Source organism: Durio zibethinus, chromosome 4 (assembly GCF_047325235.1).
Source record: "Durio zibethinus cultivar Kanyao isolate XHJ-2024 chromosome 4, ASM4732523v1, whole genome shotgun sequence".
Classification (NCBI taxonomy): Eukaryota; Viridiplantae; Streptophyta; class Magnoliopsida; order Malvales; family Malvaceae; genus Durio; species Durio zibethinus.
The window spans coordinates 7,910,871-7,925,221 of record NC_143165.1 but is presented as its reverse complement, the minus strand read 5'-3'; the positions used below and the strand labels follow the sequence as shown (position 1 = coordinate 7,925,221).

The following is a 14,351-nucleotide window of genomic DNA, read 5'->3' as shown; positions in this document are numbered from 1 at the left end:
TTTAAATAAAAATATTTATAATTATTCAAAAAATCTGTAATTATTTAAGAAACTTGTATATTACAATTTAAACATGTATAATTATTTAAATATTTTATTATTAATTAAAATATCAAATCCTGATAACATCCATCAAAATACATCATAAAACATTCATAAAATCCATAAAACATCATAAAAATATCCATCTATAAAACATCCATAACATCCATCCATCAAATACTTTATACAAATCTAAATATATATATATATATATATCACTGTGCTGCTATTGCACCTCCTAATCAAGATTTTTCATTATTGCATCAGGTTTAGAAAATTGTGATGACGAAGTTTATCTAGACTCCATCAATTGCCTTAAGTTATTGATTTTTTAAAATCAATTAAAATTAACTTAAATTAGTTTATTTTTATAATTATATGTATAATATTATTTTAATTAAATTAAAAATTAAAATGAGTAAAAAATTTATTTATACTCAATTTGAGTTTTAAATTGTTTCAAAGTTTGATTTAATTATTGTATGTTATTTTAGTTATACTTTTATGATACCGATAATAAATTTTAAAATAGAATGAGAATATAATACAATGAAAATTTAAATGCAAAAGTAATCCAGATACTAATAATAATTCTAGAAAAAAATCTTTATATCCAAACCTTGCAAAGATCAAAAGATATATATTTTTGTGAGAATTTTGAAATTTAAATTGTAAAAATATTAATATGGATCAACGGGTTTATAATCATTTATTTGTTAATCAAATTACTACTAGATTGAAAGAAATAATTTTAACATTTAATTTAAAAAAAAAGATATCATAATTCATATTTGTTTAAAAAGAAGTATACCTTTGGAAAAATTTAAGTCTTCCCTTGCTTTTGGAAAGTTAGTCAACTAATTAAGCCCAAGCCCTCCTTTGGAAAATGTTAAATTTTCCCTGGTTTGAAAAGTCAGTGAATTACTTAAGCCCAAGCCCTCCTTTGGAAAATTTTAAGTCTTCTCTGGGTTGAAAAGTCAGTCAACTAATTAAGCCCAAGCCATCCTTTGAAAAAATTTAAGTCTTCCCTGGGTTGAAAAGTCAGTCAACTAATTAAGCCCAAGCCCTCCTTTGAAAAAATTTAAGTCTTCCCTGCTTTTGAAAAGTTAGTCAACTAAACAAGCCCAAGCCCTCCTTTGGAAAATGTTAAATCTTCCCTGGTTTGAAAAGTCAGTGAACTAATCAAGCCCAAGCCTTTGGAAAATTTTAAGTCTAAAAGTCAGTCAACTAATTAAATCCAAACCACAAAAACACTTCAACAGCAGCCAATCATAGCTGGTGATTGATTTTCCATAGGAAAAAAGAAAGAAAAGAAATTTGTCAACATTTAGTTTAATTGATGAATACTTTTTATTTTTAAATTTTAAAATTTAAGTCTTGTTTTTCTTAAATTAAAAAAATAAATAAAAAAAGAAGACCTAGGATTATCTTATCTTTAGGAAAGAGCAATAATTATTTCTGTGGCTGCAAATCAAAGAAAGTCTTCCTTTGAAAATTCATTCAACGAGTCCACAGCCAAAAAAGTGGAAAAACACTATAATAAATTTGCATTTATTATTTTCCTCAACAATTCTGTTGTTCAAAATCGCTTTTTCCAAACTTTTTCAAATTTGGCTGCTCTATATGTAAATATCCATTTTGTACTAGATCATTTGAAGATGATTTAATCTAAATCGTGATTAATTCAATTCCTTTCATGCAATTTTAGTTTGAGTTTGTTATTTGATTTAGGTTTGAAGTTAAATTAGGTTTTTGGGTTTGTATTCAAATTTTATTAAGTCAAATTTAGAATATGATTTTAAAATACAGAATTAATTTGTTAATTGGATCTTGGAATTTGAGTATGGGTATATGTATATGAGATATTGATGTCCTCTGATGAATGAATCAACTGAACTAAAATTTGATTCAAGAAGATAACAATGGTTTTACAATTGCACTAGATATAACAACGGTTAATTACAATGAAAGAAAAGAAAAATTGGTCGTTAGTGAATGGAGATTATCAATACCAGCAATGTGGAATCACTAGCCCTTGGCCCAAAACAGCTATAGAATTTTTAGCGTATTACTTCAAAAAAAGTCATAAGACTTTTCTTTATAGGTTGAGACCTTGTTACAAAATGAAACCCCTGTGGAAGAAAAGAATTTTTGGTGTTTTATTTGGAGGATATTCCCCCAGTGTTAACAAATGTTCCAAGACTTCTCTTTTTCTTTGTCCCAATTGGCAGAAAACTACTATAGAATTCTTTAACATATTGCATCAAGAAGTTAAACCAAAAAAGAAAAAAAGAAAAGAATGCATGGTATGCCAAAATTAACAACCATAATCCCCAGAACTGGTCGAGACCAGCTGCTAACTATGTGCTATAGCTTATAGCAATCCTCATCCTATTCATACTATTGCTGTCTTATCTCACTACCCTTTCTGAATTTGAAACATAACCAAGAACAAATTATCATTTATCATCACACTAAACAATTTTTACAAATGGACCTTCAAAGTATTCACATCACACAAGAAAAATATTTGTAGTACCATTCCTAGTTATGAAGTATTCTGACTGCTAATCATGACAATTTTCTTAATTTGTGGAATCTCTATTCTGCCAATAACCAGAAGTGAAATTGACTGGATAGAGATCAGAAGCAGACGTAGAAGAAATAGCCCATGGCCCATCTCCTAACATACTCTTTGTCTGGCCGTTTTCTTCATCGTTTTCTTCGATTTGCTGATAAAACTTCTTCATTGCCTCCGGATTCAATTCTTTAGTAGAAACACTTGAATCTGTAATCAACTCTCCGACAGCAGCCCTGCCTTCAAGCACGCTTACCACAGAAGACATAGAAGGCCTAGCTGCTGCAGTAGGATTAGTGCATAGAAGAGCCACATCGATCATCACCATCACCTCTTCTATGTTGAAATCCGAGCCTATCCTTGGATCGACTAAATCCAACAAGCTCCCTTTCTCCTTCAGAATATGAGCCTATAAACACAAATTAAACTGACAAATGCTTGAGCTCCATTTACCATGATATAGGAATGAAACATCAATATATCTAGTGAACTGCAACCTCAGAAGAGTAAGCATTCCCTCATTTAAGGACTATGCAGCACAGTATGTTCAGGAACTCAATCCTTTTGTTCTACTAGCATATCAACATGGATAAGCAAGCAATGAAAGAATGAGAGCTTAGTTACCCAATCAAGGAGATAGAAAGATTCTTCTTTCCACCGGTCTTTAGTGTTGCACCTGCCACTAACAATTTCAAGAGCCACGATCCCAAAACTATATACATCTGCTTTGTCACTTAAATGACCATGCATTGCATATTCAGGGGCCATATAGCCACTGCGAAGTTAAAGAAGACTAATTAAATACAGCATTTTTTTTTTGGTTGTCAGGAGTCAGGGTGAAACTGAAAATTCTCTCTTAACTCTGCTTCAATATTGTATACATCTCCTGGGAAATTTTTTATCATTCAACCATTGAAATTTGAGGAAAAAAAAAAGGCATACAAAAGAAGAAAATAAACAGATTGACAATCAATCTGGATAGACTTACTAAGTTCCAGCAATTCGGGTGCTGATGTGGGTATTATCCTCTTCATCAAGCTTGGCCAAACCAAAATCAGATATTTTGGGGTTTAGATTCTTATCGAGCAACACATTGGTAGCCTTAATGTCCCTATGGACAACCTTCAACCTTGATTCTTCATGGAGATAAGCTAAACCTCTTGCTATGCCAATGCAGATATTCCGTCTTGTTGGCCAGTCTAATTTCAATTGAAATTCTTCTGGGCCTTTTGATAACCAAATAAACAGAAGCTCAGACAAACTAGCATTCTTCACTTGATATTTTATTAAGGACAAGCATTCACTTGTGTTTGGGTGTGTGTATGTGTCGCACGCCATGCCTAGGAAGTTAAAGTAAACCATATAGACGAGATCTACCAAACAATGCACGTGCAAGGCTGTTGTTTTCCAGGTACTCATATATAAGCAGCAATTGATTTCCTTCGATGCAACATCCATACAACTTTACTAGATGAGGATGTTGTAGAGCTGAAATCATGCCAATTTCTGTCACAAACTCACGGTTTCCTTGCCTTGATTTAGCAGATAGTTGCTTAACAGCGATTTCTATGCCATCTGCCAGAATGCCCTGCATTTGAAAAGCATATTACCTGGTTCAATTAATAACAAAAGTACCTGGGGAAGTGCTGCGGTAAGGATGGTCAGAGTGCAAGTAATCAGAGGAACGAGTGTGTTGCACATGATACCTTGTAAACAGGACCAAAACCACCTTCACCAATCTTATTAGTAGCATCAAAGTTGTTTGTGGCAGCTTTAATTTGCCTCAAGGTAAAGGAACTGGTCTGCAACTCTATACCTTTAAGATCTGCAGAAGAAGCTAAGCTAAATGAGAAGCATTTATGATTAGCATCTAAATATCTTCATTTCTTGTTGTCTAGAGACAGGCCTCAATGGTAATGGATACTGACTATGTACCCTATTATTTTCCATATCGATACCTATTGTCCACAAATTTATGAAATTCGAATGTAGCAGAATGTATTGACTTCTTTATAAATACCTCGTTCCAATGTACTCTTCTGTCTTAAACAGCCATTCCACCACAGAATACCCATAATCAGGAAGGTAGCAAATGTTGCTCCAGCCACAATTCCAACCACCACGCTTGCAGAGATACCACCACCGTTTCCACTTGGAGGTTTATAATCTGGTCGAAGAAAATTATATAAAATTTAGTTACTAAGATTAGATGACATTGTTGGTTGAATATGTATGTTTCAGCATAAGTGACAGCCATTAACATGCGGGGTTTCGAACACCTACGAGGATCAAAAATTGATATTGCTGATATAAGAGGACCGTAAACTCCTCTCCGGGGAATAGAAGTAGAGCCTTTTCCAGCCCATTGCAAACGGATATTTACAGTGCCATCAGTCACAAATGCCGTAAAGTTTTTTAAAATTGGTTTGCCAACCCCACCCGCTTCATCCTTAATGTTGAAATCATTCAGCTCCCGCTTTCCCTGCAATTATCTACTCCATTTAACTGAACTTTCCATCTGGGAACATGTTCGAAAGGTTACTTTATTCGAAAGGACTATTGTGATTTTGTAAACATCATAATCATAATGGGAATGCTGCAAGTTGCTCTAACATCAGAACTTGGTAAGAAGAAGTAAATTAAAGTACCTGAATGTAAACATCAAACATCCGCCTCCCTAAACTGCTAAATGACTTATCATCAGTGAACTGTATCTCCGCAAAATGGAGGCTCACATTGTATGTTCCATTCTTCAGACAGAATGCATAGTAAGTCAAAGAGTTAGGTGAAAGGCGTGCAGTTGTGTATAGTTGACGATCATTCTTAGAAAGTTGTGTAATGTTCGGAAGGTCGATAACTAAGTCGTCTTTTGAATCATCATCCAAGAAAACACCAGTGCTGCTAATTGCCCAATAATTTGCATCACTTTGGACAAATGTAGAAGGCCCAGCTATATTAGTATCAGCTTCATAAGCGTTACCATTAACTTCTACTGCTTTCCCTCCGCAGTTTATATAAAGAAAGTGCAAAGCTGAGGTACAAGGAACAGCAGTTCAATAACTATTGGAGGAAAACACACCGAGTGAAATGGTCACATAGAAAGAAGAAAAATGGACAGTAATTTTCAATCTCAAAAGAGTCAAGTACTTGGCATAGCAACATAGGTTAGAACAATTGCAGAAGATCAGTGATTTTTAAAAGAAAAAGAGAGAATGTTCTAAAGTATGCAGTATATATAAGCTGATGCATTATGGAGAAAATATGAGAAGTACATAATATTGTTTAGAAGTTCTGTGGGATATTAAAATACGAAAAGCAGTACCAAGCTATTATGATTATGAGAGCTTATGGTTAAGAAGTATATGAAGTTTCGACATACGTTCTGCTGGACATTGAGGGCTTTCCGAACATGAAACAGTTCCTCTGGTAAAAAAAAATATATATACGAGTCCCAGAAAATGGTCAAGCATTATACCAGCAAAATGGTAGTCACTCGAAAGATAATGAAAGTGTAATGATTGTGTTCGAAAACTTACGAGTTATTGATCCTTGACGTGCTTGCAAACAAATTCCTACAGACAATGACATAATATAAAAACCATAGCTATTATATATCAAAGATCCACTCACAAACAAAAACAGAGAAACACACAAAAAAAAAAAAATACAAACTTAGATGATGACATTCTTACAAGCGCTTCTGTTGACAGTTTTGTACTCTTCTTGTGAAGTTGTTATATGAAAGATCCCTACACATAGAATGGTTCAGTAATATTACATTTTTTTATTCAATTGCAATTGCAATTGTAGAATAAGCTGATATCTCTTTCCCCTGACGCAGTCAAATTTGTTTTGAGGCGATAGCGACAGGTAACCAGGATTATAAAAATTAAACTTTATGCTCTAGCATTTATTTTTACAAGTTTTAGCTTGTAAATTGAAGTATCAAATTTTTGTTTGGTTAATTGAAAAAGAGTTGTGATCAAGCTCCTTTAGCATATAATGTCATTGAACATTTGTAAGAGAATCTTACATATCTGCGTTTGTTTCCGGTATCCATTGAGGTATTGGTCCAGTAAACATGTTTCCAGTTAAAAACCTGACAAAAGAAATCATGAAGTTACTGCAATTAGATATAAATTTAATAGCTTATCAGGAAGATTTATCAGTTGTGATGAAAAATCTGAAGATAATGAAAGAAGTAGAGTCATCCATCCTCTGACAGAGAAGATCAATATAGCATGACAGACATGTTCTTAGATTGATGAAAGCTTTGTTGATAATTAGATAACCATATTCATTGAATCAGCTTAAACTTTGTCCAACATAAAAAATGGTGGTTGCTCTTTGGTAAAGAAAACTTAAGGTTCACCTACGGCCTTTAGGGATGGAAGAACTCCTGCAGGCTCGGGATCTAACCCTAGCCATTGCAAAATCAAGGGTATATCCCCTTGAGTCCACTGTACCAAAAAAAAAAAGAAGGAAAGGAATGTTTACACCAAAAGACATGTCCTTACAATTGATCCAAATCTTTAAGGGAAGAAAGTGTGTCTGGAATTCCTCCTCTGAGTCTGTTAAAGCTGACATCTCTGCAAGAAAATTTTCTCAATTACTTGAATAATCAAGGTAGAGAAAAAAAAAAGGAAAATAAAAGCATAACAAAAATGCATAAAAATTCACAACTGCGTAGGGGAAAAAGTAAAAGGGAACTGCTAAAAAACATGATAACATCCTACGACAAGTTAAAATTTAAAACTATATGAACTTTTTGATGCCCTTTCAAATGCACACGCAAATATGCTTGCAGGAAATTGCAGGCTACTGCTCTGATCTTGATCTTTCAGGAAAAACTATGGCAGCAAAAGAATTAAATTTAAGCCATGAGCAAATAACTTTTTCAATACGCTACTAGCAGCATTGATTGTGTTGCATAAAGGTAGTCAAAATGATTTGTTCAAATATGATCCTTACACATTTCACATGTCATCACAACATAAAATTTTCCAATAAAAGAACATCACTATCTTGAAATTGAAAGAGTTTTCTTGTATTAAGGAGAAACAACAAGTCTATACTCACAAGATCTTTACTGTTGTCAATTCCCCAAGAGAATCAGGCAGCGGTCCGGTGAGATTGCAACTCCTCAATATCCTGTAATACAATCAAAAGAATCTACCATTTAAGTTTCCAAAAAGAAAAATCACAGAACTTGAATTAGTCTGCACTTTACAGGTGGAGTTTTACTCACAGTCTTTTCAATTTAGGCAAATTACTAAGTCGCGGAAAAGATGCTTCAGCTCCATTCAAGTCACTAATTCTCCTGTAAAAAGAATTTCAACAAATCATAAACATTAGGATACAACCACAATATCCCTGAGTCATATGCTGAAATCTATGAAATTTAAAAGATCCATGCTTACAAGTCAGTTAAATTTTGCAAAGCAACAATGGCTGGAATTGGCCCACTCAAACCACTAGCCTGAATGTATCTATCATTACAAAAGTTGGGTTTGTTAAATGATTGAAAAAGCACAATTCATATTTCTAATGACGAAATCAACATTACCCATCAAAATGTGTCACAAATATTAATTAATGCTCTCACAGTTTCTCAAGTTTCGTCCAATTCTGGAAGATGAAGTAGGGAATGTTTCCTGTGAAGTTGTTGCCATCAATCCGACTGTTGAGAAAACAAAATGATCACAACTAACACAATATATAATAATCGATCTGACATATAAAACTATAAAAGAATATTTTGATATTTAACATAAGAAGAACATTATAATGTTACAATTCCGTTAATGTAGTGAGCCTAGCAAATGTTTCAGGCAATTCTCCACTAAAATTGTTCGAACTAAGATGCCTGCAACACAAGCAACAACAATGCGTCATGAACCAATAAATAAAAGAGAAAATCAAGAGGAATATTATATTATATTATATCTATAATGCCCTAATAGGAATTTTGAGATTTAAGTTGTTTTATAAACTTTATTTATGTATATATCATCTCTCCCTTTTGCTTTAATTTTTCCTTAGTTTTGTCTTAAAATATAAGACATATATAAAATCATAGTCATGCTAATTTTTTTCCTCTAAAAATGAAAGCAGGGGAAAGCTATATATGAATTTGAACCTAGCTAGGTTATAATTTAAATAGTTCATTTACATTTTTAAGGAAGTATTTCGACTACAATACTATAATTATCCAATTACAATCAAGAATTATGTGAGGTCCACCATTTATAAAAGTGGATTTCAGATAATATTTTGATAAACCCAACCTAACTCTACAATTTAATTAGGTAATTGTAATATAATTATTATAAGTGATATGTTCTTTTTTTCTTCTTGTGAATTCTCATAAAGATGAAAGTTTTGATCTTTAACACTTGTATATCACAATGTAAGACGCAAGAGAAGATGTCACAAAGTAGTCCAAAATCTCATGCTACCACATACAAATACGATTGCATGAAACCTTTTTATGTTTATTAGGTAAGCGTTTTAAGTGTTCGGGCTTTCTCCAATCAATTTGAAGCATCTTTTTTCGAAATCGTTTCTGACAGCCGATGCTTCGGCTTTTCAAACGTTTGTCCTTCCTCCCACGCTTGAGATTAGATTACGTTAATTAATTACATGAAAATGATAAGATATTTGATTGTTGTCACTCCTTATGTACTAAAAATTAACCTCATTATTTGTTGTTGTTGTTTTCTTCTTCTTCTTCTTCTTTTTTTTTTCTTGGAAAGGAAATTTCTAGCTAGAAAATTGTTTTAATTTTAAAAAGACAAACGTTGATGAATTAAGATTAATTCAAACATTGCTTAAAACATATAATCATGCAACAGAAAAGAATACCATCTTTTTTTTTGGTACTAACATTTTTATCTATGGCAAAACAAATGATGGAACCAAAAAAGCTTTTTCTTTTGCCCCTTATTGTGGAGATTTGCAATCAACCTATGAGGAATTACTCACTTTAATCTAAAATTTTATGATTTTATCTCATAAAAAATATCTTTCAAATTTGAGTTTAAATCTTTATTTATATATCATAGTAAATTATGAAAATCTCTCGACGTAAAATTGGAGTGTCACAAACTCTTTTGTTAAAGGTTAACATCTCAATAAGCTCAACATAAAGCATACAGATCTATCGAATTATACCAATCATTAAGCAAGCCTAACATAAAATACATACAAATCACAGAATCACATCAAACATTAAAATTCTAAGCTTGACATTCCTATCAAGTTTAACATAAAACACACAAATCCACTGCATCACACTAAACATTTGGCAAGTCCAATACAAAGAGCACAAAAGATCATAGAATCACACTAGATATTAGGATTCTAGAAGTAGCTCCCCATCGTGTAACACTTAACTCTCACAAGATTCTAAAGGTGGTTAGAAGTAGCTTTTACGACGTAAAACTTAGTTTTCATTCAACTAGTAATTTCTCTAATATCATTTATAGAACACACATTCAATCTGGGAGATGTTATCCATTTTGATTTGAAAGTCCTACAATTTTATCTTACAACAAATTTAAATTTAAATCTTTACTTCTATATCATAATAAATACTCAAAATTTTTTATATGAGATTGGAACGTCACAGTTATATTCTTAAAGCTCGTTATTCCTATACTCCATCTATTATGCAATCAATGTATTGTACCGTGGATACTCTCTCTCAAATTATTACCATTCTTAACCATTTTAATTGATGTATAATTCCCAAAAACCATCGTCAACGTTACTAGCTTGCTAGTTGCTTTGCAATTGCAATACCTTAGTCAGGGCTGCTACTTTAATTAGCACTACTTCTAAATTTCGCAACTTGTTTCATGTTGCATAGGATTCATGTAAGTACCTAAAACCTAGTTGATAAAACATGGTTCCAAACTTGAAGTTTGGTTTTGTGATTGTTATGTAATTATATGATATTTGCGTGGTTGAGACGATACGATTTTTTTCCTCAACAAATATATAAAATAGCATTTGATCATCAATATTTTCATTAAAATTAGAGTCTTGGATTAATTATACTTGATTTGAAAGATATCACTTAACAAGTTGGAAGCCAAACCCTACTCAAATCTAATTTGATTTTAAAAGTATCAACACTTTGATATATCAACTTAATCTTAATACCAATAGACTCAAATGAAAATTAACTTAAATAAATGACTCGAAAACATAAATTATTGTTGTTTATATTATATCTACCAATAGAGATTTAACCCATATTTGTAAAACATTTGTTGTAGATAAAACCACATTTCAAAAAATATCTCCTATGTTGGTTGACTACCAAGCATGACAAGCAATTGTAGATGTTCGTACAAGAAAGGACCCTGTCGTTTATTAAAAAAATACTAACAATAATGAGTGAAATTATGCAAGAATTTTAAAAGGAAGAGTCTCACATTCTTTCAATGTTTGTTAGATTCCCAAGCTCTGGAGGCAAAGTTCCCGAAAGACGATTTTCCTCGAGGACTCTACAAATTTATCATAAATAGAATTAATTCACTAGCGATATCAGAACACATATCGATATAATTCTGATAAATTTGTCATAATGAAATGAGAAATACTATAAAAATCACTAGAAAACAACTCACAAGCTGGTCAGAGTGCTTATATTTGCCAACTCTTTTGGGATTAAACCTGTTAAACGATTTCCAAGAAGGCTACTGCAATAATACTCATGTTAATTCATCCAAGATCCATATATATACTCCATGGATATTGCATATGAAGGATTCTACAATTAAAAAGTATTTTAAAAATCTACTATGCACTCTAAGTATTATAGTGACCCATGTTTCGATGCTCTGTTCTTAAACTATTGCTTCAATTATTATTATTATTATTATTATTATTATTATTATTATTATTATTATTATTTTAGTACACATCTTCGCAAATATATTCAATGGATATGAATATGCAAGTTTGATCCTCCACACATTTATATAGACCCTATTTTTTATTTAATAGAATTCCTTTAACTTTCATTATACATGATGCTGTGCCTGCACATATGTAATAGAAAGCATACATGTTGATCAGTTGCATAGAACCCCATTGTGAAGGAATTTCGCCACTAAGGTAATTGCGAGTGAGATCACTGTAAGAAAAGGGTTAAAGTTAGATTAGTGATGATAAGGAAAGTAAATTTACTATTATATATAGTTAATTGAGGTTAATCATGAAAGAAGTTTGGAAAGGCACATACATTTCTTTGAGGAAAGGGAGCCTGACCAATTCTGCAGGGAGAATACCTGACAGATTTTGTGACTTGAGCAGTCTGTTTCAATAGAAACAAAACCAAGGTTAGCTACCTGAAGTTACTTCAATTCAACATTTAGTGGTGGAAAAATATGATGTGGCACAAAATGATAGGGTGAAAAAATAGTGGTATTTATGCTTCATTCATGTACATGTTCAACGTATATGTATTATGGTGACCTCACAAATTTGGATTTAAATTTCTAAACAGATTCATCAAATCACATCACATAGATGCATTGAATCACAACAAACGTTAGGCAAGGTCAACATAAAGCACACACAGATCACAAGATTACACTAGATATTGGAGACATCATAGATTTGGGTTTAGATCTCTACACAGATCCATCGAATCATATCAAATGTTGGACAAGCCCAACACAAAGTACACACAAATCATGGGATTATACCAGATGTTGAAATTCTAGAGGTGGCTCTCATCATGTAGCACTTAATTCCCGCAAATATTTTAGTGATCACTTTAATACCATTTGTATAAACCCGCATCCAATCGAAGAAATATTATCTACTTTAACCTAAAAATTTTATTGTTTTATCTCACAAAAAACGTCTAACAGATTTAGATTTAAGCTTCTATATATATATCATAATATATTCTCAAAACATCCCGATGTGAGATTAGAACGTTACATATATAATCCGTGAACGGATTGTGATCAGTACAAAAAATACTGAACAATCTTAAAAATAAATCTACCATATTACTAATTTAACAAAATTTTTTCATGTTTGATTTGTTTAAATCTCTAATAATTAAAAAATGAAATCATTCAAAATATGTATAATCTGTTAGTGGATATGCGATCAGTATGAATAATAATAAAGTGCGTTGAGAAAATTTTAATTTAAGAGAGAGATGCTTACATGTTAACGACATGGCAAATGGTGTTATTGGAGAAGGAGCAATCACAGGTAACATTATTATCGTAATATTTGGAGTTTTCTATCTCAAACCAACTAGGCTCTCGACTGCATGGATCAACATCAAAGTTCCAATTTCTCTTCCCTAGCTTCTTGCTTATACTTTTCAAAGCTTCCACTGTACACATAATGTAAACACAGTTATAAATAACCAAAAAAAGAAAAATTCAAATGGATGAAAACAAAAATAATGAAGCCAAGTTCTGTCTTCTTAAATATGTACCTTCATCATTGGGAAGAGTAGCTGCTCCAAATGCAAAAGTTGTGATGCAACAGGCAATGAATATTGAAGCAAAAACAAGTCGAGGAAACAACATCTTGGACTGTCGTACGTTGAAGAGGAATTCACCAGCTTCTTGCTTGATTATAGCAGATAAAAAGGAACAAGGAAAAGATGAAGAAAGCTGGATTATGTATAGGAAATAAACACTTTTTAAGACAATACTAGTCAATGCTATTATTATTATTATTATTTGGATGTCTATATGACTTTTAAACGAAACTTATGTTTGTGATCATTGTAGCAAGTTGTGTAAAAATCCTGCGTGAGATTTAATGACATAAGGTCCCATTATAGATGACGATGGAAACAGAATGATATAGTCCTTTCGTTTAATGTTTTGCAACCTTAGAATCGTGATCATAGTAGCAAGTTGAATAAAAATCCAGCGTGAAATTTAATGACGTAAGGTCCCATAGATAACGATGGAAACAGAATGATAACTGTCCTTCATTTAACGTTCACATATAGTTGTCAGTGAAGTGTAAAAACTTATAAAATATTAATTTGTTATGTTTTTACATATATTTTTAAATTAAAATTAAATAAAAATTAATTATTAAAAATAAAATATATTTACTTCGAGTCATATCTAGACTTGAAAAATCATGTCGAAAATAATGGAATAACAATGCTAAAATATCTCCTCTAAATTACAGTAGTGATTTAGAAAAAGATATATTGAAATCTAAATTGATATAATATTATATGTATATATGAATTTATATTTTATATATTATCAGTGTATAAATTTTATATATTATCAGTAAATTAAATGATACTATTTTATTAATGAATAAATATTAGCTCTTAAAATAAATATATAAAATAAATATTTTTTAAAAAATTTATTTATTAATAAAATAGTATCGTTTGTTCACTTTATTAATGAGATTGTATCATCCAATTCATTAACAATGTACAAAATTTATATGTTGACAATACATCAAATATAAATTATATATATATAATTCCGTTTGTTTAACATAGACATTTATAGTATGCCCTACTAACTACATTCATTTGGCGTGTAGTTTTAAGAAAAAATAATTTTAATATTTTTAATATCCTTGTTGGTTTCTTGTATATCAACTAGAGGTGTTCATGAGTTGAGTCCGACTGAATTCGAGTTAGAAATGCTTGATATTAATTGTTTATATATTTGTTCAGATCTAGTCTATTTTGAAATTTTGGGTATTA

At 31.4% G+C, this 14,351-nt stretch overlaps 1 protein-coding gene across 5 annotated transcripts; it reads right to left on the bottom strand.

The window, feature by feature from the left end:
• Positions 1-2,475: 2,475 nt before the first annotated feature.
• Positions 2,476-13,323, bottom strand: LOC111288629 (putative leucine-rich repeat receptor-like serine/threonine-protein kinase At3g14840). 5 transcript variants are annotated; one of them, XM_022879592.2, is made up of 24 exons: positions 13,095-13,313; positions 12,815-12,989; positions 11,874-11,945; positions 11,697-11,765; positions 11,257-11,328; positions 11,062-11,133; positions 8,415-8,486; positions 8,226-8,300; positions 8,041-8,109; positions 7,869-7,940; positions 7,700-7,771; positions 7,138-7,209; positions 6,654-6,719; positions 6,313-6,369; positions 6,157-6,192; positions 6,000-6,043; positions 5,269-5,651; positions 4,904-5,102; positions 4,641-4,787; positions 4,327-4,445; positions 3,998-4,208; positions 3,609-3,846; positions 3,245-3,395; positions 2,476-3,029 (listed from the first exon to the last, which is right to left on the bottom strand). In XM_022879592.2, exons 1-24 carry the CDS (start codon positions 13,186-13,188, stop codon positions 2,628-2,630), a joined length of 3,039 nt encoding a protein of 1,012 aa, XP_022735327.1. In that variant the 5' UTR covers positions 13,189-13,313; the 3' UTR covers positions 2,476-2,627. The 5 variants fall into 5 exon arrangements, with proteins under 5 accessions (XP_022735327.1, XP_089615473.1, XP_022735328.1 ...); XM_089759348.1 differs by having other exon boundaries at positions 2,908-3,047; positions 13,095-13,319; XM_089759347.1 differs by lacking the exon at positions 8,415-8,486 and having other exon boundaries at positions 13,095-13,310.
• Positions 13,324-14,351: the final 1,028 nt, after the last annotated feature.